General features: G+C 32.7%; 2 protein-coding genes across 2 annotated transcripts; one reads left to right on the top strand and one right to left on the bottom strand.

The window, feature by feature from the left end:
* On the bottom strand, positions 1-25,289 carry LOC132744151 (arginyl-tRNA--protein transferase 1-like). The gene is made up of 11 exons (XM_060732769.1): positions 25,134-25,289; positions 22,888-22,951; positions 20,590-20,915; positions 16,152-16,264; positions 15,082-15,180; positions 6,209-6,370; positions 6,010-6,171; positions 5,238-5,266; positions 2,959-3,058; positions 2,344-2,464; positions 1-1,185 (listed from the first exon to the last, which is right to left on the bottom strand). Exons 1-11 carry the CDS (start codon positions 25,225-25,227, stop codon positions 1,004-1,006), a joined length of 1,452 nt encoding a protein of 483 aa, XP_060588752.1. The 5' UTR covers positions 25,228-25,289; the 3' UTR covers positions 1-1,003.
* On the top strand, positions 10,296-12,864 carry LOC132744157 (uncharacterized). The gene is made up of 2 exons (XM_060732776.1): positions 10,296-10,717; positions 11,300-12,864. The coding sequence occupies exons 1-2, from the start codon at positions 10,372-10,374 to the stop codon at positions 11,605-11,607; spliced, it is 654 nt and encodes a 217-aa protein (XP_060588759.1). The 5' UTR covers positions 10,296-10,371; the 3' UTR covers positions 11,608-12,864.
* Positions 25,290-26,261: the final 972 nt, after the last annotated feature.

A 26,261-nucleotide genomic window follows, 5' to 3' on the forward strand; every position in this document is an offset into this window, starting at 1 on the left:
CCATGAATGTTAACAAACACTAAACTGAACACAAATAAATAACAAACAATCAAATAACCAGGATATTCAAAATTGAAAACCTGGTTAATAAAATTTACTTTAGAAAGAACAATAACTTGAATAATAAATTAAATCAATAAAATCAAACATTCATATAACATAGAATTTCTTAGTTATCTAATTTAAACTATTACATGTAACAGTATAGGTGTGTATCACTACTCAGTATTAAACAGCCATTGACTGTAATCTGAGCGTTAATAAATACACAACATTATTAAAACAGTGAAAAACAAACATTGGTTTATAAATATATATATATATACCAATGCCTCTTATTTCCATGTTAAACAAAAATGAATATTATTATCATATTCATTGTTATTTCCAGCACATTATTCTTCTAACTTTTGTTGTGTTTGTTTAACACTGAAGTACCAAGGAAATATGAGGCACCGGTATACATGTATGTCTTATTTGCTTACTACACTTTTCTACCCTTAAGAGAAGTCTGTGACATTGTGATTATAATATAAATATTATATATAATCCTGCTAGAGGTAGCCTACAATCAGGCCAGTCTGCACATCCATTCAGTCTGACAAGGCTCTATACTATATCTGGACCAACTTCTAATTTTCCTTTTGATAATTTTCATTTTGATATCACCAAAATTGGTAATCACACATTCCAAACATGGACCCTGAACAAGTCCATTTTAGACATACAGCAGGTTAAGAGTTTAATAAATACATATTGTTCAGATACTGTTTGGCTCAACATCATGACAAATCATGTCAGATATCTTAAACCAAAACTGAACTGTCAATGATAATAATCAAAACAAAGAAACTGATATTAATCTTAAATTAAATAAATGAGCTAATTAGCTAACTTAAGTGTCAGTAGTCAATATATTATACAGTATCACATGCTTTCTGAATTTCAAAGATCATTGCAAAACTATCACAGATAATTAAACACAACTAATATAAGGTTGCCTTCATTTTCGGAACAGCAATAGCCTGGATGCTAATTTCCTGCCGACGTAACCAGCGTACTCCTTAACCTCCTCTAGGTCATCATTCTTCCCTTTACTCAGCTGCTGGTAGATGGTGTATGGCATTGCTGTACGCTGATACAACACCAACAATGTCTCCAAGTCTGGTTCCCCATCTTCGTCACCTGTAATTAACCATATGAGCCGTGTCATGACAAAACCGACATAATGGGTTTGCGACCAGCATGGATCCAGACCAGCCTGCGCATCCACTCAGTTTGATCAGGATCCATGCTGTTCGCTATCAGTTTCTCTACTTGTTGAACAGCATGGATCCTGATCAGACTGCACGGATGCGCAGGCTGATCTGGATCCATGCTGGTCGCAAACACAATGTTGGTTTTGTCATGGCGCGGCTCAAATACAGTTATAAACTCAAGCAGTGACTAGTCTTTACTGAAATATTGATCCTTGTCACTATTATTTATATGAAATTTAGAAAAGCTTATACCCCAGTCAACAACAAGTAAGTTTTCCAAATACAATCTATAATATGTGGCCAAACAGTTGACTTTTACAGTCCATTTTAGAACTTCATGGACGGACACGAACCAGTTTGATGAGGAATGCTGCTGCAGATCTTTGAGTCTACTAAAACTTTTGGAGGACATCACATTCTCCACTAAGACCAAGAGCCAACATACTTAAAACAAGATGAACATATTTAGAATACAATTGCTGCATATTATAAGGGACATGCAATCACAAGATGAGGTCCTGAAACATATGACAGAAAGAGTTTACACTGATTTTTCCATTTGAAGCTTGTTTGTCAACTTCACAGACAGATGAAACAAGGTTGCATTATGTTCTTAGTATGTTGCTATTTTGTCTTAATACAATAAATCAACATTTAAATTTATGTATAAGTTTGCAACATGTTTTTACCAAGTTTAAAATCTTCAAAATAGGTTCTCAGTTCACTTGTTTTGAGTATGTTTATTACATTCTTAAGCAGTTATTACGTCTTCCCTGTTTACAGTACAATTATACCAAGTAAGTATTGAATTTTGGCCATTATCTCACTGGTTCACAATTGCCCAGAACCACAGATAATCTAGTAGCTGTTAACATGCTGAATATTGGATTTATTCATTATTGTTTGAAGCAGAGTAAGGATACAATAAGATGGTAGAGCAACAAAGAAGACAAAGAACAGTTCAGTGATAAACCAGCTTGTCTTGCTCTTCTTTTTATTGCAGGCATGACGACTGCAATCAGCAAAAATTAATGCTTCATGATATAATAATGGTTTCGGGGTATTTCTTGGTGCTGAAAATTACCTTTTTTAGTGTCCTCCTCAAACCTGCAGTATGTTTTCTGGTCCAGCATAGCTTGACATTTCTCTACAGGATGCCAGGTATATGTCTCAGGGCACAGTAAATAAGATGGTTGGTATTGACCCTGTAATTATAATAATTTATAGCAGTCAAGTGCTCCAACAACTTTTCAAGTACCTACAAGTTGAGAAGCAGTCTGAAGGCCATTGCAATTTTTTGTAGAACCACTGATATTCTGTTACTGAATTCCTATTAAATTTTTCTCTAAATGCACTACCAAAATCATATCTAACAACATTCTGAGCAGTGTAAAATGACTTACTATTAACAAGTATGAAATAATTCAGCCTTTTTACAACTTTAATTCGAGGATTTGTAAAATAGTTTGCAGAGGACTTGAAATTGGCATAATTTGAGATTTACTGTGAATTTATGAAGAATAAATTCCTGCGTCATTGGAAACGCACTGACTGAATTAGAGAGTCAAGGCTGAAAAAAAATGCAGCTATAACAACCCTGAAAGAAAGACTATGCAAGATTTTCAAATTTTACGTATTTAGGCATTAGAAGCTCAATGAAGCTCCTTTAATGTTATCTGATAAGATAGTAAATATTTACCTTGTATTTCATTTTAGGACAGGAATGTATATAGTAACCCATGTAATAATATATCATCTCTGCTGAATGTTTATGAAGTTCTCTAACTAATGCCATTTCACTGAAATAACAAAAACAAGCTTGTATAATATATCTACACAACAGCTAATTATCATACATGGTTGTAAAAGTTTCATATAATTATAACACATAAACTACAGGAATTTAGTGTTTATGCTGATACAAAACTAGAAATGTGTCATCATGCCACGGATGCCCCCGCATGCAGCCAAAATTTCAGATGGTGCATTAATTATTTTTTTCATTTTAAGTTCAAAGCCCTTAAAACTTTTCCATGTTAACACAAACCGTTTTCATACAATGTTCAAGGCACTGAAATTATTCAGTCTTAACCTTTTAAAAATAGCATATTGCATATTTGTAGCCAAAATAATGGTTAAAAGTATGAGTGCTGAAATTGAAAGTTCAAAATTTTTCCAACATTCAGGAAAGATAAGTTTGTCTAAAATCATTGAACCATGACCAAATTCAAACTTAAACTGCTTATTCCTAAGATGTATCTATATTATTTTCAAAGTTGAAGGGACATAACTCTGCCAAAAAATCATCAAACCATGACCAAATTCCAACTTGACCTGCCTATTCCTTTGACATATCCATATGTCAAATTTAAGTTGAATATGTAACACTGTTGGGTAGATAATGAACAGAAACTGAAAATTTCATATTATTTTCAAAGTGAAAGGGGCATAACTCTGCCAAAAATCATTGAACCTTGACCAAATTCGAACTTGGCCTGGGCATTCCAAAAACATATCCATATGTCAAATTTGAGCTGAATGTGTGTACCATTGGGGAGATAATGAACGGAAACTGAAAATTTCATATTACTTTCAAAGTGAAAGGGGCATAACTCTGCCAAAAATCATTGAACCATGACCAAATTTGAACTTGACCTGCGCATTCCTTTGACGCATCCATATGTCAAGTTTGAGTTGAATGTGTTGTACCTTTGGGGAGATAATGAACGGAAACTGACAATTTCATATTATTTTCAAAGTAAAAGGGGCTTAACTTTGCAAGAAATCATCAAACCATGACCAAATTCAAACTTGAGGTGAATGTGTTGTACCGTTGGGGAGATAATGAACGGAAACTGAAAATTTCATATTATTTTCAAAGTAAAAGGGGCATAACTCTGCCAAAAATCATCGAACCATGACCAAATTCGAACTTGACCTGTATTTTCTCATGACATATCCATATATCAAGTTTGAGTTGAATGTGTTGTACCCTTGGGGAGATAATGAACGGAAACTGAAATTTCATATTATTTTCAAAGTAAAAGGGGCATAACTCTGCCAAAAATCTTCGAACCATGACCAAATTCGAACTTGACCTGTATTTTCTCATGACATATCCATATGTCAAATTTGAGTTGAATGTGTGCAACCGTTCTTAAGATATTGAACGGAAACTGATGATGACGGAATGACAGAAGGACGGAAGGACGGAATGACGGAACAGGGTAACACTATATGCCCCGGCCATTACATGGCGGGGGCATAAAAATGTAATTTTATCATTGTAAACATTCTCTGGAACATATAACACAAAATTCATGACAGTTTATATAGATTTAACTATAAATAATACTTTATGATAAAGGACAGCATATGGTATATATTTCACATAATATATGTCATTACTAACATAATATCATACAGAAAGTAAGCAGGTGTCACACTGCCATTTCAACTTAGTAATATACTAGCAAACACAAGAAATCATAATAATCATTATGATCATAAAATTCATTAACAACCTAATTGTGGTGTTGAAACATTTTTTTCCAAAATGCTCTGTCTGTATGAGGCGGTTTAGACATGAGATAATTAGTGATTTCCTGAAGCTTAAAAAGATTTAACTTTGACTTACACTAGAGACAAATATATACATTATGAACTAAATTTTACAATACTTACACTTAAGCTAAGTTTTAAAATACTTACACTAGAGCAGAATATGTACATTGTGAAAAGTTCTGATATTACCATACAACAACAGAATATGTACATTGCCTTGAGTTTTTCACTACAACTGCATATTATGTACATTGTGAATAGTTCTATGGTACATACACTACAACAGCAGAATATGTACATTGTGAATAGTTTTATTGTGCTTACACTATAGCAGAATATGTACATTGCCAGAAGTTTTACACTACATACACAAGAGCAGATTATGTACATTGTGAATCGTTTTATGGTACTTACACTAGAGCAGAATATGTGCCTAATGAATAAAAACGGTTTAATAAAGGATCATATAAAGGTTTTTAGAGATCCCAGCTGGAAAGTAAAATTATCACCCCCAAACAAATTATTTTTCCCACCCCGTATATATTAAATGGGGAATGCCCCATAACCCTCTGGTAAACTTCCTCCAGGGTGAGTAGACTGAAAATACAAAACCCTTATTATATTATCAAGTTTACATAAGAATTCAATAATAGCTCCTACACACAATAATCAAAAATAAACTCAACCTTGATTCCCAGTCTAAAACAAGTGAGTGAAACAGAAAAATTGGCAAATTCCTCAAACTAGTGAGTGAAATAGAAAAATTGCTGAATACCTCAAACCAGTGAGTATAACTGAAAAAATACTAGGTACCTCAAACCAGTGAGTGAAACAAGAAAATTGCCAAGACCTCAAACCAGCAAGGAAACAGAAAAAATTTCTGAAAAACTTTCCCCCCCGTAATGAAAAAAAGAGAAATTTTTGGTTTTTTTCAAAAAAATGGAGTGGGGGGTTGGTGAACGTTTCAGACTAATAATTGAAAGATTGCTAGCGGTGTGGATTCAAACCCTGTCAGGGTCGAGCTGTTGTTTCTATGAGCACTTTACACTCATTGCTCAATCCTGGCTGGGACCAGGAAATGATTCGAGAGTGTTTTAATAAGCTTATGAAAACTTCCATCACAATCACACTAAAATAAATCTGTATAAACTAAGCCAGAGAGTGAAGCAAGAAAATGACTGTGTACCTCTAATGGTGAGTGAACAAGAAAATCATCATAGGAAGACTTAGAACAATCATCTTCTTTGTCTTTATGTATTGCCATCTGATATTTCTTATACACCTTGTATGATTCGTCATAACTAGTCTTAAACTCCTCACACTTCGGGTAACTGCGTAGTAACTTTATCTGTGAAGTAAGGAATATAAATATTAAAATCAAGTACCTCTAATGGTGAATCAATTAGAAATCTTGTAAACTGACGCATGTTAGGTTTGTCTTCAGGGTCTCCGTGTATTGCCATTTGATATCTAACATAAACTTTGTGGGTCTCTTTCAGACTGTCCTCAAACTGTTGACTTTTAGGAGAAGACCTTACCAAACAAATCTGTAATCATATCAAAAACCCAAACTAAAAATGATATTATTCTAATATAAGTAAAGTTCACACACTCATAGTTGATTTTTAGAAAAGTGAAAGACAGTTGACTTGTATATTGACAAAAATATGTGATTGATACAGAATTTTACAAGTTCAAAGTTCAGACTGTAGGTTTGAGTATGATGAAACATATAAAATAGCTTGGTATTGACTCATTGATATATGATCTCATTGTGTAAATGAGATATCAATATAATATACATTGTTCCTTTAAAGGAAATACAAATAAAAAACACAAAAGTATAAAATTTGCCAAATGATGCATAGAAATTAAAAGAAAATTTACCATTAAATTCAACATTTTTTCCACCAGATAATACGAGGGTTGTCCCAAAAGTCCATGACAAAGAGCTAGGTTCACTAACCACCGAAAATGGCCCAAAACTGACGGAAAATAAAAACTACAGAAAAACTGTATTTTGTGTTTTGTTTTTAATCAACATCATCAATTAAATACAGAAATTGATTTTCTTCCATAAAAATCATCGTATAAAGTGATTTTTATGATTTTTGTTTGAACCCTGTTCTTGCCAAAATGGCAATATTTAAGTGCTATGATAGGGAATTTTTCAGTGTCCCAGTATGAGCGCACGTTTGTTCCACCTTTATTCCAGCTTAAATCGATTTGTTATTCAATTATCTTTAAATAAATAATAGTTATTTTGTGGAACACGCGTGCGCTCATATTATAAAATGAGAAAGTGTGAGACCCTTTGTTATTTATCAAAGGCCACATATCGATTTAAAAACCAATATTACCTATGATTTTCGTAACAAATAACGTTATTGATAAGCAAATTGTATAAGAAAAAATTTAAAGGAGATATTTCAAAGTGAATGCGAACCTTTGGAATCACAAAAAAAACAACAAACGATTATAATTTATTAACGCGATGTTTTGGAACGAATTGCAGTGGGTACGAAACACAGCGCTGGTAATGTAAACAACATGACATAGAGACAGCAATAAACCGATTTTTTCAGGTATTTGTTTCCCTGTAAAAGGAATTATGTCACATGCTCTTACAAGAAAACACTACTGATTTATTATTACTTTATTTTACTTAATTTAGATCTAGACTACCTTTGAATAATAAAAAATCGTATGCCGAATGATGACTGACAAAACAAGTCGAATGGAAATATCATCAACGACGGTGAATTTTAGCCTAGAATCGTCCTTTAGTAGAGTGTATATTTAGAAACAGCTATAGTAAAAATCAGAAATTGTATACATATGTAAATTGTAAAATTCCATCGTCCATCGATTAAATTATGTGAATGTTTTAAATTGTGGTCGTCTGCATTAAAAATTTCTTACTCGATTAATGTTATAGACATAAAACTGTTCCGCTCTAGAGTGAAAGCAGCCGTGGGAGAGAGGAAGAAGCGGTGGATTCACATGCAGGAGATCGGGGTTCGAATCCAACAACCTACTTTTTTTTTTTTTTTTGAAACAAATTTTTTTTTTATAAGATATATATATTATAGAAATGTTTTAAATTATATGGTATAATATATTCAAGTATAAAAATCTTTTCAAAATCTACAAGACTTGAATAATTGTTTTTTTTTTTCAGGATGGTTAAACATTATTAATGCGTTGTGTGTAAAAAAAGAATAAAACCCTCTGGAAGACGTCCTATTCCTGACAAAGCAAAAAAGTTACTAAGAAAGATTCTATCTGTTCTTCCCTGTGATGATGACGTGATATGCCCTTCATGCCGGACAAAACTTTACCGGAGTAGGCAGAAGAAAATTAAAGATACAGTCAGTGTGCCACAGCCATCAACAAGTCAGCTTATCAGTCCTCCATCGGTAAGTTTATTTTTGTAATAAATTGCATTATAATTTTGTAAACATTAGATAACAATAAATCAACCTATATGATTTTTTTACAAATGAAAAAGCATTATTTAAATATTAAACATGATGTACGTAAAAGTAATTTTAAACAAATGACAGAAAGTTTGGGACAATTTGTGTTCTTAAATTGTAACTTCATTAAATATGTAAACTTTCATTTATGATAGATCTTGGTGGTTTTGTTGAATTGGCGATTAACCCTTACCACGCTAAACATTTCAAATGAACTTGTCCATTTTTAAATCTGGACAAAACCATTGATCATTTTTGGGGAAAAAATAAAATATTTTCTGAATGAATAGCGAACAGTGCAGACCATGATCAGGCGACATGGATGTGCCGGTTGATCTTGGTCTGCACTGATCACATGGGTAGATTATGTTGCAGACAGCAGGCTAAAGGTAAATATAGAAATAATTTACTATTTTAGGTAGTTCTTAAAATCCCATCAACAAGCAGGAGCCATTCAAGATGTTTTGTCTGTAAAAAAGCTGGTCCAAAACTTGTTCGCCTGGGTTCAGAGTGTCGACCACAATCATTTCTACAGCACAATATCATAGTTCATTCAGATGCAAGATGTTGTCCATTACACGTTTCAGATAAAACGCTAAAGATAGATTCTGTGGAAGGCATTGATCACCTCAACGCATCTTCATATCTGAACAGGTCATCTATTTCTAATCTCCTTCAGAATATGCGATCTTTATGCATTCAACAGAATTCTTCTCTGAACTTTGACACTCTTCAAGAAGCAGACTACTCTTCACTTACAGGACTTTCAAAACCACAATTTAATGATCTCTTCTCCCACATCAATGATAAGATAAAATCAACACCGTCACGATCACCTAGAACAACTGCTGGACTGTTTCTCCTTAAGTTTGAGTCAGGCCTTTCTAACAGGCTTCTTTCAACTATCTTCAGCCTTTCAAAGTCAAGTGTTAGACTAACCATTGCCACTGTAAGAGAGGCCCTGATGAGAAGTTTCGTGCCGCTCTACCATGGATTTGAGAGTGTGACAAGGGAATCAATACTATGCAACCATACAAGACAGTTAGCTAAATCCCTATTTTGTTCTTCTTCTGATAACATTGTTTTGGTTCTTGATGGCACATACATTTATATCAATAGATCAAACAATTACAAGTTTCAAAGAAGAACATACAGTCTTCACAAAGATCGACCTCTCGTAAAGCCAATGGTCATTGTTATAACCAGTAACCACTGGACATTTCGTGAATATAATTGGTCCCTACCTTGCTCATGCAACCATCCTTAACCACATCCTCAAGTTAAACATAGATGATATGAAGGATTTCCTTAAAGAAGGAGATATGCTGGTAGTGGATCGCGGGTTCAGGGACTCTCTAGAGCTACTGGAAGACTTAGGCATACATGCAAAGATGCCAGCATTAATGACAAAGGGACAGAAGCAGCTTCAATCTGATGAGGCAATCAAAAGTCGTTTAGTCACTAATGTAAGTTATTGACTATTAAACACTTTTAAATACAAATGAATTATGTACATACTATTATAAAAATATTCCTGAAATATGTAATATATTTCGAAATGTAAATGTATACATTCAAACATGTGAACAAAAACTATCCAGAGAGCGACTCAGCTTTTTTAACCGGTAGAGGTCGTAAAAGCCTTTATTTTCAGGGTGGTCTTTATTTGACGTTAATTTTTAACACAAGTTTAACTGTATATGGATGAAAATGAAATTTGAGTTTGAATATTGTTTTCAAAACTGGTAAATATTAATGCAATTTATCCACGAAATTACACTGAGTAGTATTAAAATGTGATATGTTTCTTTTTTTCTATTGCAATCGATATTCATAAAATAACTGTTATTTTATATTAACCGTGAATTAATTAAACAGTGAATTAATCTATCAATATTTAGGATAATTTACAATGGCTTCATTATGTTAAAATGCAAAGTATAAATTAATCTAATTTTAATTTATTAAGGTGTATGACCTTTTTCATTTGTTTTGTCTATTTTCAGATAAGGTGGGTTGTTGAGTCAGCAAACGCGCGGATCAAGCGTTTCAAGTACTTAGACAATGTGATGCCAAATAGCCAAATACCATTCATTGGTGACTTTGTACGCATTGTTTGTTCCATCTCGAACAAATACTTTCCCCCACTCAGTAGCACTGACCAGTCAGAGAGTGATGTTGCTATGGCAGCAAAAATGGTAAGATTGTTAGAAAAGGAAAATGAGCTTCAGAAAAAAGTAGAGAAGACAGGTTTAGATAGAAAACAGAAAGTGTGGAAGAATGTCGATGAAGAAGACATATATTTCCCAGTTCTAAACAGTGAACAACTGAGTGAGCTGACACTGGGAGTTTATCAATTGAGTCTGTCACCATCATACATTCAAGAACATTTAGACGGAGAGTTCGACATTAAAGGTAAAAAGTCACATAATGTATACATTTAAATATATATGTCCATATCAGCAAAATGGTAGGAAGGTTAGTCTTCTTTTATAAATTAAATGTATTATACACGGTAATGTCCTATCTTCTGTGTATCCTATTTTTACTTCATATACCTGTTTACAAATGACTTCTTAAAAGTATGCTTTGTTAGTTATCTAGTTTAAAAATTATTATTTTGGTGCTCATTTCTCAACTCACTTTTCATATATATATTAGTTATAAAGATTTTGACAGGTTATATGGCCCTATATAAACGGTTGTGTGTAAATATAACCCGAGCCGCTAGGCGATGGTTATATTGCAAACAACCAATTATATAGGCCGTATACCTTGTAAGTAATATTAACATCGAATTTATAATACAGCAAGCATCATTTTTAGAGGAATAAAGCGAGATGTCTTTATAAATCTTCAGCAGCCGCGTATATAAAACTATTTAAACGTCATGAGTAGTCAATGAAAAGCGACGTTACAAACGTGCAGTGTTATAAAGAATCTAGTAAAATCCCATCAAAACCTGAACAATTGATATTTAAACATTTATTTCTACAGTCAACATAGATGATCCAAAACTACTTTGTGTCAAGATGCAAAGCAGACACTCTTCATCAAAAAGATATATGCTTTGGATTCAAGTTGAAAACGAGGCAGTAGATGGATGGTATTGCACTTGCAGGTGCGGCTCAAGAGTAGTTGGGATGTGTGCCCATATTGCTGCCATAGTGTGGTATCTGTCCAACGGGCGTCATAGCGGGAGAGAAAGTTATGGTGTCCGTGATTGGGGTGTACACCTTTCAGACGCCGCTGAATTTAAAATCGACGTGGCAATTGACGAATCATCTGGCAGTGATACAGACTGATATATCGTGCGACGTTGTTTACCTCATTACCATAAAACAATGCTGATACAACTTTCATTTTTATTAACTTTTTCGTTTTTTTAAAGTAAATATCAAGCAATATTATTACATTATTTATTTACACAGAGATAAAAACATGGTGTAAGAACTGATACCGACATTCTATCTTTATGGTGTTATGATGCTGAATAACAACTGTTGACTTTTTCACATATTTGTTCAATATATCTAAATCAATTGCTTGTGGTTAAGTTTCAAGCGAGATCATATAAATTTTCTTTAAAAAGTTGTCATATATTTTTGTAGCTTGTTGATTGTTCAGATTCAAGAACAAATATTTGAGCCGTGTCACGACAAAACCAACATAATGGGCTTTGCGACCAGCATGGATCCAGACCAGCCTGCGCATCCGCGCAGTCTGATCAGGATCCATGCTGTTCGCTTACCAACCCTATCACAAGTAGAGAAACTAATAGCGAACAGCATGGACCCTGATAAGACTGCGCGGATGCGCATGCTGGTCTGGATCCATGCTGGTTACAAACCCATTTTGTTGGTTTTGTCGTGACACGGCTCATTTAAATATCGATTTTATTTTCTTACCCTTTATTTAAAAAGCAATGTTCACATTAATCATTCTGTTATTTACGCTATGTTTGTATTTTACTTTGCAAGCATCATAACCAAATCATTTTGTTTTATTCATTATGTTTATATTTATTATGTTAAATATGTGATATTTATGAATATTATACTTATTGACTATTCCTGCAACTAGTTTTATTTATTTCGTTATCAATTCTTCTTAAGTAATTTTGTAAATCTAATGGTCATTCAATTCATATTCAAATTTTAAAAGCGCAAAACTTATATTTTTCAAGAAATAATATTGTCCGAATTTTGTATATCCGAAAATTGGTTAACTCATTAAAAAATGCTTTATTCTTGGAAAACATTTAATTAATACAGTTAATTTCATAAAAGCTAATTAGTTGGGTAAGGATTATTCTTAAAGGGAAAATAAACATTAAATATAGTAGACGTTAATTTTATTTTGCGAGATCAATAATCGTTTGATTCTGATATTAACTGGATTAACGGGCGTTAATGATTAAGAGAAAATTTCGACGTCATCGTTAAGAATTTTTGTTAAAAAATGTTTCTTTCATCAACTAGATATATTGAACCTCTAATTAAAATGTTTTTCATCTATTTCTGAGGTTGGGCCATTTTCGGTGGTTAGTGAACCTAGCTCTTTTATAGCCGGTTCATTTTTAATGCCAATAGAAAATAATTCACACATATAACCGTTAAGTTTATTATCTAACATTACAACAAATCATTTACAAAAAAAATACTCTAGTTACTTAGAAATTTTCAGTATTAACGACATTGGTTTGAGTTGCCGGCGCACGTCAAATAATTTACATTTTGTTATGAATAGGCTGAAGTTAATTACGTATATTTCAAATATCTGATGATGTGTCTGCACAATGTCACATTGACTTCCTCTGCTGCTATGTTTACATCTACTCAGAAAATTTTAGTTCAATAACTTAAGAAACTAACAAGTTACGGATAAATGTACATTTGTCATAGAAAATAGGAAAGTTAAAATGGCGACGTTCGAAGAATTTGCGGCGCAGTGAACATGTCACTCGGGTTTCATGACTATTTCTAGATGACACATGTTAAGATTTTCAACAAATATACCTAATAGAACAGTTTAGCAACATATCCTGAGCACTTGTGTACAAAAGGCATGAACGGAACCAGTGTTTTGCGGTACAAAAAGCGAAATAAGGAAAACACGGATAGGAAGACTATTTCCTACAGCTAAAAACAGGTGTAACGAGAACGGAAGTTTGCGTATCGAAAAAATTAATGTATGCCATCCAAACATTCAACAGACATTAACAACCACATGATTTAAGTCAGAAATTGACGATTTATCGGTACCATTATTGCGTTGAAAGCCATTAAGAGTATTTGAGAAAGGCGCCTTATATAGATTTAACGCCGTTTATGACGTTGGACGTGCGCAGCGATTCAGTTAGTTGCCATGATGTTTATGGCATATTTTTGTTGTTTGTTGATATTTTTCTTTGAAAATTTGTGAAAATGTTTACATTATATGGGTTTATAACATATTAAAATATCAAATTCGTACCTGTTTTATCTAGCTTTGAAACAATCTTGTCACATAATATTGGGACAACCCACGTATATTATCAGAAAGTAAAATGAAATAAGAAAAAATACTTTTCCAACTTAAAATTCCACAATTTTGTTATTGTTACAGAACTGTAGAAACTATGTTTCCTATAGGTGTATTAATTACTTCCTTAGCCAATCTATACAGAATCAACACCTGAAAGAAGCTTTAAATTTCACCAGCTTTAACTACCTATCAGTAAATTACAGTATAATACAAGGAAAAAAACTTTTGTTTTATCTGTCTGTAATCAATTTTTTTTTAAAAAATACATGGTTATCTTGTATGCTGATAAAAAGACTCAAACATTCCAATGATTACATATGAACCATCAGTTCAACAAGAAACTAGACTTATCACTAAAGGTGATTCATATGCCACCTTGACTTTTTGAAAAATAAGTTGTCTGAAGCAAACTTTGAACGTTATTTTGATGTTTAATCTTTGTATCAAAAATAATTACAATTAACTGCCTTGTTAAAGAGTATAATCATCTATTATCTTTGTAAAACAGAAAGTAGAAAAAGTGAGATAAACATGTAGAAAAAAATAGTCAAATTTGAATTAAACCTGAATATGATAATGTAACATTTATGTGAAAAAAAAAAAATTACAATCCATTATTTGTTTTTATTAACAGTGATATTGACCTTGAACCTAGGAAGTCCAACAACAATACCAAGCGAGGTCTTCAAATAATCTTGCTATATACACAGTTTGATTACGATATCTCATTCCTAACTTTAGTTATTCTCTGATTCTATTTTTAGTATCAGTGAAGTCAGGGGATCCAAAAGCTATACCAACTAAGGTCTTCATATAATCTTGCTACATACACAGTTTGATTATAATATTTCATTCCTAACTCCAGTTATTGTCCGTAAACCATTTTTAGTAACAGTGACCTTGACCCAAGGGGATTCAAAAACAGTCCTAACAAGGGTCTAATAAGCTTGTTTTATACCAAATTTGATTACAATATCTCCTTCTAACTCTACTTATTGTCCGGGAACTATTTTTCTATTTTAGTAACAGTGCCCTTGACACCTGGGGGTCCAAAGGCATTCCAAACCAGGTTGCTATACACCAATTTTGATTACAATAACTCATTCTAACTCTAGTTAACGTCAGGAACCGACCCATAGATGGACAGGCTGTATCCTGTATACCCATCTTAACTTTGTTTGTGGGTCTATAATAATTTAATGATTAACATCAATTCAGTCACTACAAAAAATGTTGAAAATATTCCAACCTACCTCTAATTTATGAGCACTAGATGTGGCTTTACTTGGTTCTGCTAAATATTCCTCTAATGTTTTCCCTTCACATTTATTTTCTACTTGTTCAACCTTATCCTGCAACAGAAGTTATGAATCAGTCCATATTTACTGATTGAGTGAGTGCATGAAACAATTCAGTAAGTCTGATAGTGAGATGCACATTTACCCCTATTTAAAATATGTAATAACCTTTTACAATATCTGGGGACGTCCATGACCAAGTGGTTTAAAGCAATGACTTCAAATCACTTGCCCCTCTCTCCTGCCCCTCACTAAGGACTTTGGATTCATCTTTATGTTAAGAAGCTATCCAGCTAGCTTATAAAACATATCTGGTTCTAATCAGGTGCCGGTTTGTGCCTGAAAAAATGCTCCATAAGTATGTATAGCTGGAATATCCCCATATTACCTGTATAGTGTTAGTATAAACAAACAAAAACAAAAGTACCTAACAAAATTACTGTTTGAATTATGAACACTATGAATTACTTCCATAATACCTTAATTAAGAAAATATCTTTGTATATTTCATTAAGAGCTGCAGGTGCATGCATGGAATGATTTCTAAACCCTTTATTTTTATTCTGTAACATATTCAATTTACGTACAATATTCATATATGTTAAACAATTGAGACATTCCAAGTTACAACTCTTTCAAAAAGTACTACAAGATTATGGAAACAACATAATTTTACCATATATAAGATTTTATATCCTTTAAGTGTAAATGTTTGTTTGTTTAATTGGGTTTTATGTCACATCGACACAGTATAGGTCATATCGCGACGTTCCAGCTTTACTCGTGGAGGTAGACCTCAGGTGCCCTTCTGTGCATTATTTCAGACACGAACGGGCACCCGAGTAGAACCACGGACGTTCCGTAAGAATCATATGAAAGAATCCAAAGTCCCTGTCGGGATTTGAACCCACAGCAGTGAGGGGCAAGTGGTTTGAAGTCAACGACCTTAACCACTCGGCCACAGACGCCCCAATAAACTTAAACTCGCACAAAAACAAAAATATTAAAATTTGATATAAAATTACCTGTGCAACAGATTCAGTTGATTCACCTTTGGCAGCAAGTTTAGCTAGTTTCTTTTCTTTTCTCCTGTCTTTAGCTTTCTTACAAGGTGGTTTGCTTGGGTCTGCACCTTCACCTGTTTGTAAAGAACAAAAATCATAAACTGAAAAGAGCCGTGACATGACATTTCCAACAAAGTGGTCAAATTTGACATTGTACTTTTTAACACGGTTAGAGTATTGGCATCAAGCTTTTTTCCTTGGCTTGAAATTCACTTAGACAACTGCTAATTGAAAATCTACTTGTCCGTCGGCAAAAAGTCCAGAGTTGGGCAAGTCGGGCATAGTAATTCCGCACCCCTGCGGTATCAATTGTAAGCTATCTAATGTTCATGTAGTGAGAATGGTGAACCTGTATACTGACAGATATTATTACATGTATTACCTTGGAAGAATGTGAGACACATGTGCTTCGAATGTTATTTCTATTGTGTGCCGAACACATCTGTCTCATTTCAAATTTGTAGTAAATATTTACAAGCAAATTGGTCACACCTCGTGAGACAAATGTGCTCCTACATACCAGTCTAGACTAACAGTGATACATAAGGATCGACATGAATTTTAGGATAGTTTCACATGTGAAACATGTTTGTTCTTTTCAGCGGTATTATGATTATTTGTACTGTAATTTTCTTCTAATGAAGGTATAGATATAGTCAACATACTTGTATAGTCTCTTATAATTTGCAAATCCAGCATCTACAAATCTTATTTATTTATGTTCAATTGATTAAAGGTTTGTTCGTTGTTTGTTTTGTACAAAGATTTACAACCTCATGTCTTGAAAAGCATAATGCATCATACTTATCATACTTATAACAGAATTCAGATTATGTTACAGCTTTTCATCCACGCCAATGCACCATCGGTTAATGCATTAAAGAATTTACAGCGCATGGCAGCTGGCTATCACTCAAAATTAAGTCATAAAAGAAACCTTGCAAAAAGATTATGCAAAATTGCCAGGCTTTCATCACATACTCAAGAAATGAATGTGCACAAAAACACCCTAACATAATGACGTTCTACTATGTCGTTGTGTGATCATATATATGCATGGCATATTGGCATTAAAACATTAACAACAACAATTTTTTATGCATGATAAATATAAGGCATGGGAAACAGACCCATGTAAAGAAAATGGTGTCAGACATTCAACGGCTATGTGTACTACTGCACAAAAACAAAAAAGGTTACAGCTTAGAATTATCAGTACGGTTTTATTATTTTAGCACAGGTGTTGTCTTTGAATCAAGAAATATGCACAGTACATTTTTAGGACATTAATTTACGTGGATTGTATACAGTCTGTAAATTACTTACTTTGTACACTTCACAATATTTAATTTAAAATACTTTTTCCTAATTTTTTTATGAAAATAAGTATGGATCTTGAGGCATGCTACTCATATTATGTAATTTCAAGGAAATTTTGTTTGCCCCTTAATTTTTATATAAAGCAGGATTGGATTTCAACAAATTCAAGCGTCCGTTAAATAAAACAATGATATCCATGTGATGTGATATCTTCCTTGTTCTACTTACAATAAAGTGTTTATTCCAATTTTTATATACATAATTATCATATGTTAAAATGGACAAAATGCTTGGAAAACATCTTGACACTGGAAATAAAATAACAATCAAAAGAATAAATGTTATTATTGTTTAATTATTTTAAATGAGTAAGCCCTGAAAGTGTTTTCTAATTGCAAGGACAATTTTCAAGTGTTGTTTGAATACAGAAAAAAACAGTCATCATTGTGGTGAACAGTTTTATCATTTTAGTGAAGTTATGAATTTTTTTTTTTTTGCTTACATACAACTGAAGTTCACACTGTTTAAAAACTGCACAGTTCTGATTGGAAAAGTGCGCATTGTATCATTAAAAACAATGGCGTGAACTTTCATATATCATGTTTTTACAATTGCGTCATTTGACCACTTTGTTGAATATGTCATGTCACAGCTCAAATTATATTCTAATTTAGCTAAACTAACTCAGCTGTGCGTTTATTGCTAACACTCATTTTTTTTAAGATAAAGTGAATGAAAAACCTAGGCTATTCCTTGAAATAATTTATATTGATTAAGGTGACAACAGACACTTTCCGTGGTAATCACATAAATGTCATTTAAACCAACTTATTTTAGTAATAATTGTTATTTATTTAATCTTGGTGCATTAAATGTCGTTGATCATCATAAAAAATAACATATTTGAAAAAAATGTCTTTGTAAATGATTGATTTTTTATAAAAATCCTAAAATTTTAAATCGTCATATCAAAGTCATTTTTTATTTTTTTGTCATCAAACTTTTGGAAAATAAACATACTTATAATATCTGGGGAACCGTGTCTCAAATTTTTGTCTATCTTTTTCTCAAAAAAATATTACGTAACGTCAAACATTTTTATGCGACTTTTTTCACCAACATATTACGTAATTAAAGATAATTAAGTCGCTGATTGAGCAAACAAAAATCCCTGACACGGTTCCTCCGTAAATGAATTCCCTTTCATGTGCTTTAAACCGCATGTTAATTGCTTGATTATTAAAAAAGTTATGCCGATTCAAAGTTAGTCCGATCCGCATCAAACGAAGTGTCATAAATTGGCTGTTCTCTCTCGCCCCTACGTTTCACGCTAAATAATTACATAATACACAAGTATCGCACCAGAGAGGGTCACAAGTTGCGGTAACATACACTAACAACATTTTATGACCCAGTGACATCTGACAATTAAAAAGTTGCTGATTAATATCAGTTTATAACAGAAATTTCTTCACATCTTAACGTGATTTACCGTTTGTCTGGTATCGGTTGCACATGTCACGTGACTTTCGGTAAAATTTGAGGCACTCGTGGGGGGAAATGGGACGTATTTGTGCACCGCTAGCGGGGTATTTAATTGTTTCACATTTGAAGTTTATTATTATTATCATCAGCATTATTATTATAATTATACCAGTGTCACTCTATCTGTGTACTCGTGTATGAAATTCCGTAAAAATATAAATTAAAATAACAAAAAAACTGAGCTTCTGACAGTATTTTAAAGTCCATGGTAGATGTACAAATAAGAACGGGATTTTATATATTTTTTCCTCCAATTGATATAAATGCTTCACATATTTTAATAGAAATAAAAGGTATCACTCGATCATTATGATCTGACCTTCTTGACTTCTATTATCATGAAAATCATCTATGCACGGCATAGAGATCCAGTTTCTACTGGGATATACAAATAAATTCCAAACTTTCTCCAGGTTTATTAGTACTGTGATTTACTAGCGAACAATTTATTCAAAGCATTCACTGATATTTATTTTATTATCTTTTTTTATTGATTCATAGAGAAATAATCATCCTGAGACAACCTAAAATGGTTTAGAAATTTGTCAGGGAGACCTTACACAAGTCATATAGGCGTTCACATAAAAAATGTTTGTCTGTTTTTTGTTGTTGTTATACTTGACATTGTTAGAAAACGAGGTTGAATGTAAAGCAAGCCCTTGAATCCGTACAAAAGTCCATAAACTCAATGTAATATCTATCAGATTAACGGGACAGACAAATTATTTTCACACATTATGGATATTTTAGCAACTATATTTTTAATCAACCCGTGGTCGTGCGATTTGTCGCTATGCTTAATTATTTATGTTTCATACATTATGTTACGTACATTGGCCGACAATTTCTTATTTTATAAAAAAGGCTAAATAAAAGGTAGAGCGATATTTCATAAAAGATGTACGGGTATTTGTACGATACATGAATTACGAGTAGTATGGACCAAATGGACCCCGGTATTTCACGCATATATGGAACTACGATTTCCTCATTGATGCCTCAACAGGGGGGCCGGGAGCGTTATCGATAATTGACAGGTTACGCGATAGCAGATAAAAATAGTCAAAAGGGTTCCCTGTTTTAAAACGTTTAAAACACATTTTTTGGACTAACCTGCTTCCAAAATTAATTCACGAATGTGTTTTCAGGGAAAGGTTGATAAATATACTAAGCAAAAAATCTCATTTTAGGTATTTTCAGTGATAATTGACTCCGTTGTCACCTTAATCTGATTAACTGGTCAAACTAAACGCAAAAATAAAGCCTATAGTTTATAGCCTGTGTTTTAAACATATAATTAATGCCATTTAAAAAAAAGTAATTTCTACTATGGGTGAAAAAAGTAAAAGATACGGACGGATATAATTTCCCAAACTATTTTTTGATTGACTAGTCTTATTGTAGTTCTAGTATGAAAATTGTTCTAGTTTCTTGATAAAGGACAATGTATTGAACACAATACACAATTATTACATTCTCAACTCTTGATGTATATATGCAATCTGCAGTAAAATAAAGACCGATATGCTCTTACCTTTTCTTGGAGATTTTACATCTTTTGAACATCCCGGAACAGCTTTTTCTTCAGTACATTCTCTAGCTTTACAATGACTACTGGGTATTTTCGTAGACTGGTTTTCAGATTTCACAGGTTTTTTACTAGACTGCTTCTCAACTTCCTCTGTTTCATCATCAGCTATGTCACCAGAAGGCTTGATTCCCTCTATGAGGTATTTATTCACTTTCTTCAAAACTTTCTTATGAGATTTACGTAATTTAAACTTTAATGCCTCACATCTGATGGTATACATTGGACAACACAGTATGTTCATGGTGGGCTTGTAACAGTATTTTCCACTCCTGAAAATGAAAATACAATTAATAGAAAATCCAAACCTAAACAAGCAGCCTATATTTCAACTTGTCTACCTAATGCATTGAACGTATTTTAAAACATAATTACAATACAGAGCATGGACTAAGCTTTATTAATGATGCTAAAGAATAAAAGCAAATTATATCATTTTGGTTAAAATCATTCAAACAATTATTTTAGTTTCACTCAAATACTCAAATCAATATATATGAATATAATTTATTATATGATCTAAATATAGCTGCAATCTCATTGGTCCAAACAGTAGTCAACAGAACTTTTTATCATATTTACTGGGTGAAGTATCATATTCACTGGCTGAATTGGATTTTCCCAGTCTAAAAATAGATTGAGACTCATATTCAATGATCATACACCGTAGACTGTTAATTACGCATGTCAATTAAAAAAATAATTGTTGCTTTTTGCTCTTTATGGCATATTTCTCGATTAAAATATCAATACTTTAGTATTATACTTAAAGGTTACACCGCAATGATGAGTATCAACTTGAATTATTTTTGTATGCGCAGCGTTCGCGTAGTCGTTGCACGCCTAGCACGTGCGTCTTTTTTCCCGCGCTTCAACGAGGCAAAATTTGTACATGTATAATTATAAGGTTGTACTTATGTGATTTTTTTTAATTGCTTAGCCTATTCATATAATAAAACAATTATTGACTAGTGAACCATTGAATATGATCATCATATTCAATGGCTCACTAGTCAATAATTGTATAATATTTCAGCAGTGGTAGGAGTTAACACTAGTCCGACAGCTATCACAGGCCATAAAATTCCAAATTAATAGCAAAAACTAACTGAATATCTACCTAGACATGCTTGTCTGGAATTAAGAATATTTGGGGTTGTTCCCAGCTAAGCCATAGGTACAAACAAACTTTTACAGTTACAGCTTACAAAATAATTTAAATAGGCCCAACAGGTTGACTAATCTATTGTGACAGGTAGTGTAGCATTAACAGTAAGTTTCTTTGTACCTATGGATTTGCTTTGATAAAAACCCACATTTGCTGATTTCCAGTTATTATCTATTATCTCATAAACTGCTGCACAGGAGTGTTATAAAGCCATTTATTAGAAATATGTTACACTAGTGAAATAACACTTTGACATAAGGTCATTTGCGCTTTATATAAACATAGCATTAAGGGGCACTTTTTTTTGCCGAAAAAGTGGTCACTTTTTTAACAATATTTCTCAAACAAAAACAAGGCATTTTTTCACCATTTGAGACAACAAAAAAAAGGGGGAGGTTAAAAAGGCGTTAAAAGGCGTGTAAATTGTGTAATGGGTTAATTGAAATAAAAACAAAGAAATATGTGTAAAAATGTATGTCCCCCTTGTCAGTATGTCAGCAGCTGTGTGGATCAACTGACAGACAGACAGACCAACAAGTGCAAAGCAGTTTACCCCCACCTATTTGAAGGGGGGCATAATAATTTATGTCCAATGAAACATAATTACATAAGCACTCTATTTCAAAATATATATGTCATTTCATGAGTTAACAATAAAATCAGTATCTACTCTAGGAGGGGGGATGGGGGGATTCACTCATATTTTTGAGAATGCCTTCCTATTTATTCAGTGGTAGGGAGAAAATTTTACATAGAGAAAGAATGAAAAAGATCAACAAAAGTATTAAATTCTTACTTTTTGATAAAAATCCCCCGTTTTTCGAATCCTAGAATAGACACTGTAACATATATCTTTATATAATGACTGGTGTCCGTGATCATGGCATCACCCAACACATGACACCTAAGCAGTAATTCACCATTCTGTACTCAATCTATAAGATATTACGACATTAATTTTATTAAAGTCCTTGCAAATGTATTCTTTCTTCACTTCCTCTAGTTTATTTTTGATAGTTATATTCTACTTTAAGCACATTTTAATTTATGAATCTTTTATCTACAATAGACCTCACCTTCTCCATCCTCTATTCAACAAATCTTGGTAATCTTGGACAGTCATTGCATGTGCCCACATACCTGTAATTAAAACAAGAACTGATACATGTATTTACTGACAATTTCAAGAAAATATGATCTTTACATGCAGATCATTGTCTCCTATATAATACCAGGGGTCGATATAAGGACTCATTTCCAATATACAATAACTTCTCTTATCCCCCCCCCCCCATTTAAAGAAAAGTTCCTAACTGCAGTGTTCTGCCAAGCCTGCTATTCCATGACATTCTTGTTAAAAATTAGATGGCTAACATATTATATTTTGGGCCTCATTTAACTTAGATAGTGTTGATGTTTAAAGTTGAAGACAGTATATAATTCATCAAGAACAGTAGAATCATAATTAAGCCTCAAATGTGACTGATTTACTATAGAACAAAGAATACGAAAATTCACTAGGCGGACACCAACAGGGGTTATACACTAATAACATAAATAGAATTTCGTATTTCCTGTCACAATTTTCTGAAAGGAAGGTTACTTATGTTCTTCTGATAAAAAATAGTTTAAATACTATTTTTACAATTTTTACTGTCCATATAAAGTTTGTAGAGAATTAAATTATGTTTCTGATGGCCAAAATTTTAAGTTAGTGAACTTCATACAAACTAGTTTATGAGAGCTAGATCTATAAACAATGAAATGGTGCCTCATTTTCTAACATAAAATAATGCATAGATTTTGTTTTTGATTATAATATAACAGCATGAACTACACGTACCGGTTGGCGACCACCAACCACGGACACTTTTTTAACATTTTTCCATACAGATTTTATAATTTTAAAGCTAGAGATCTGAAAATTTTACACAGTACAGTCAAGTTTCATAAAAATATTTCCAGTACTTTTTGAGTTATCACTGGATTCAGTTTATGTGTAAAATTTGCCATATTTTCAGTCTATGTGTTGCCATAGCAACCAGAATTTTCAACATAGGAAGAAAAGAAAAAGACATGCATAATCTCCAGACTGCCATCTACCCATATTTCAAGTTTCATAAAAATATTTCCAGTACTTTTTGCGTTATCACTGGATCCAGTTTATGTGTAAAATTTGCCATATTTTCAGTCTATTTGTTGCCATAGCAACCAGAATTTTCAACATAGGAAGAAAAGAAAAAGATGTGGCCGCGCAGGGTTCTCACTAGGACTTTAAAACATGGAGTCCATGGACTCCCAACCCTGAAAAAGTTGGAGTCCAAAAGCGTGTCGCAATTAATATGTTTATAGATTAGTCATTCAATGCTCACAATAGCATTGCTGATATTTTGAATCTTCAAGAGACTTTCAAAGTTTATAGTTATTCAAAAAAAACTCTGAATTATTGTTTTGTTGTTAATATTTATTATGAAATTATTTCATTATAATGCATAAACACAATTCATGGAAATCGTTTTGTTTTTTTTGTGTGTTTTTTTTCCACATTTACACCAAATCAAATTTTATTCTGGTTAAATAAGTCCACTCTAAAGACAAAAAGTTTATATTTGTAATATTGCACATTATGTTGTAATGATAATGCCACACAAGAATAGAATGTATAATGTTTTGTTTTTACAATATTGGTCTAATCTTACTTGTAAAATAATGTATTTTTCATGCCCAGGTACAACCGCAACAACCGTGCAACCGTCGACACTCGATTTTCTATGTGTAAAAACGCAATTCTAAACCATGTCATTGTACCATGTCATTGATTTATTATGGGTTGATACAATATCATGGTTTAGAATTGCGTATTCACACGTAGAAAATCGAGTGTCGAGATTTGTTGTCGACCTAGTAAAAATATGATGTTCCATCCGAAATATTGATTTGTTGTTCAAAAACGGTTTAAGTGGGAACAATAATGCTATTGTCAATGTATAGTGATGTCATTTAGCTGCAAATTGATATAAATTAATATGGGGTTATGATTTACTTAAAAAATGCAATTTGGACTTATACTGGACTAGAGGCATTCTGCCGATTTAGCGAGTTCAACCCCTTGTCTATATATTATATATAAAATATATTTTTTTCTTCTTGAATTACTTTTTACACTATCCAAACACTGTGCGGGTCCCTTTGTATTTTATATATCTAAAATCATGAAAATTATTAAAAGGAAACCACACTTTTAAGGATCACACTTTCATTTTGTCGGTTGTTTTTAAAAAAAACACACATATGTAATTTCATGAAAAAAGAAGATGTTAACCATGTGAATAATTTGTGTCTGACTTTCCACAATAACCACATCTATACGCTTCATGTTCAGCAAAATATTCGACAATCGAAGCTGGTCCAGCCATGATGAATTAATTTCTCATCACCTCGGTCATTATCCTAATCTAGTGGTTGAGTGCCCCTAAATTTATTGAACAGAACAAAAAAAAAATGGCTGTGACTAAAAAAAGGATTGGAGCACCACACTAAATACCGTATTCCGGTATATACCGGACAAAAAATATATATGAATTTCCGCTGATCCAGATGTGTGCTTATGTGAAAGAGCAAATAGGTCAATCACAGAGTATGTTTTCAACTTTTTTCAAACTTACATAAAATTCAAAGTTTTTTTTAATCGAAATGTGATTCAACCCTCCTATAATTTTCCTCTATATTTACCAATTTTTGTTACGGATATTCATACAGTCTTCGTCGAGATATTTTTTAATCGAAATGTGATTCAACCCTCCTATAATTTTCCTCTATATTTACCAATTTTTGTTACGGATATTCATACAGTCTTCGTCGAGATATTATTCCCATCGTGGGTTTTTTTTGTGTCTCAAAACATGCAACGCATATGAAGAGTTTTTACAAAATCTTAACCCCGAACAATGCTTAACTTTACATTGAAAGAAAACCTTTTTGAAACATTAATTGAGATTTGGCTCCAAATGAGGGTATTGCCGGTCTAACTTCCATCGGAATTCCATATGTGCTGAATAGATCCAAATGTGCATGATATAAAAGCATCAACATAATTACGGACCACTTCCATAAAGCAATTGATGTTTTATTGTTTTGTGTACCATTCTGTAATTAAAACGAATATCCAAAAGGGCAAATTGTCCTAGGTCGAGCTTGAATAACATCATCCGTAAAGGAAAAGATAATAGGCACTAAACTTATGTCTTAAGACATTGATTATAGCTATGTTTAGAAGTCCATGACTATTTCAAATGTACAAGTATGGGTGAGGCTTCCATTTTGTCACTTATGCCGACGTTTAAAACGGTTAAAAAATAAGTTTGAGAAAATAAAATCTGTCTACACCTAACTACAATATAGATATTTGTCACCAATCGTTTTCGTCACAGATTACATTTATTTTCTTAAG

This window comes from Ruditapes philippinarum, unplaced genomic scaffold (genome assembly GCF_026571515.1).
Source record: "Ruditapes philippinarum isolate M1 unplaced genomic scaffold, ASM2657151v2 ctg283_1_1_1_1, whole genome shotgun sequence".
Taxonomy (NCBI): domain Eukaryota; kingdom Metazoa; phylum Mollusca; class Bivalvia; order Venerida; family Veneridae; genus Ruditapes; species Ruditapes philippinarum.

What these genes read in the sequence shown, in the direction of transcription:
- LOC132744151 (XM_060732769.1), bottom strand. Translation starts at nt 25,227, where the DNA reads ATGGCTGGACCAGCTTCGATTGTCGAATATTTTGCTGAACATGAAGCG. An exon ending in TTGAATAGAGGATGGAGAAG is followed by an intron (nt 20,916 to 22,887) that starts GTGAGGTCTATT and finishes TTTCATTTTCAG; the next exon opens with GAGTGGAAAATACTGTTACA. An exon ending in TTGTTCACTCACCATTAGAG is followed by an intron (nt 5,267 to 6,009) that starts GTACACAGTCAT and finishes TTAAACCGTTTT; the next exon opens with TATTCATTAGGCACATATTC.
- LOC132744157 (XM_060732776.1), top strand. Translation starts at nt 10,372, where the DNA reads ATGCCAAATAGCCAAATACCATTCATTGGTGACTTTGTACGCATTGTT. An exon ending in CGGAGAGTTCGACATTAAAG is followed by an intron (nt 10,718 to 11,299) that starts GTAAAAAGTCAC and finishes TTATTTCTACAG; the next exon opens with TCAACATAGATGATCCAAAA.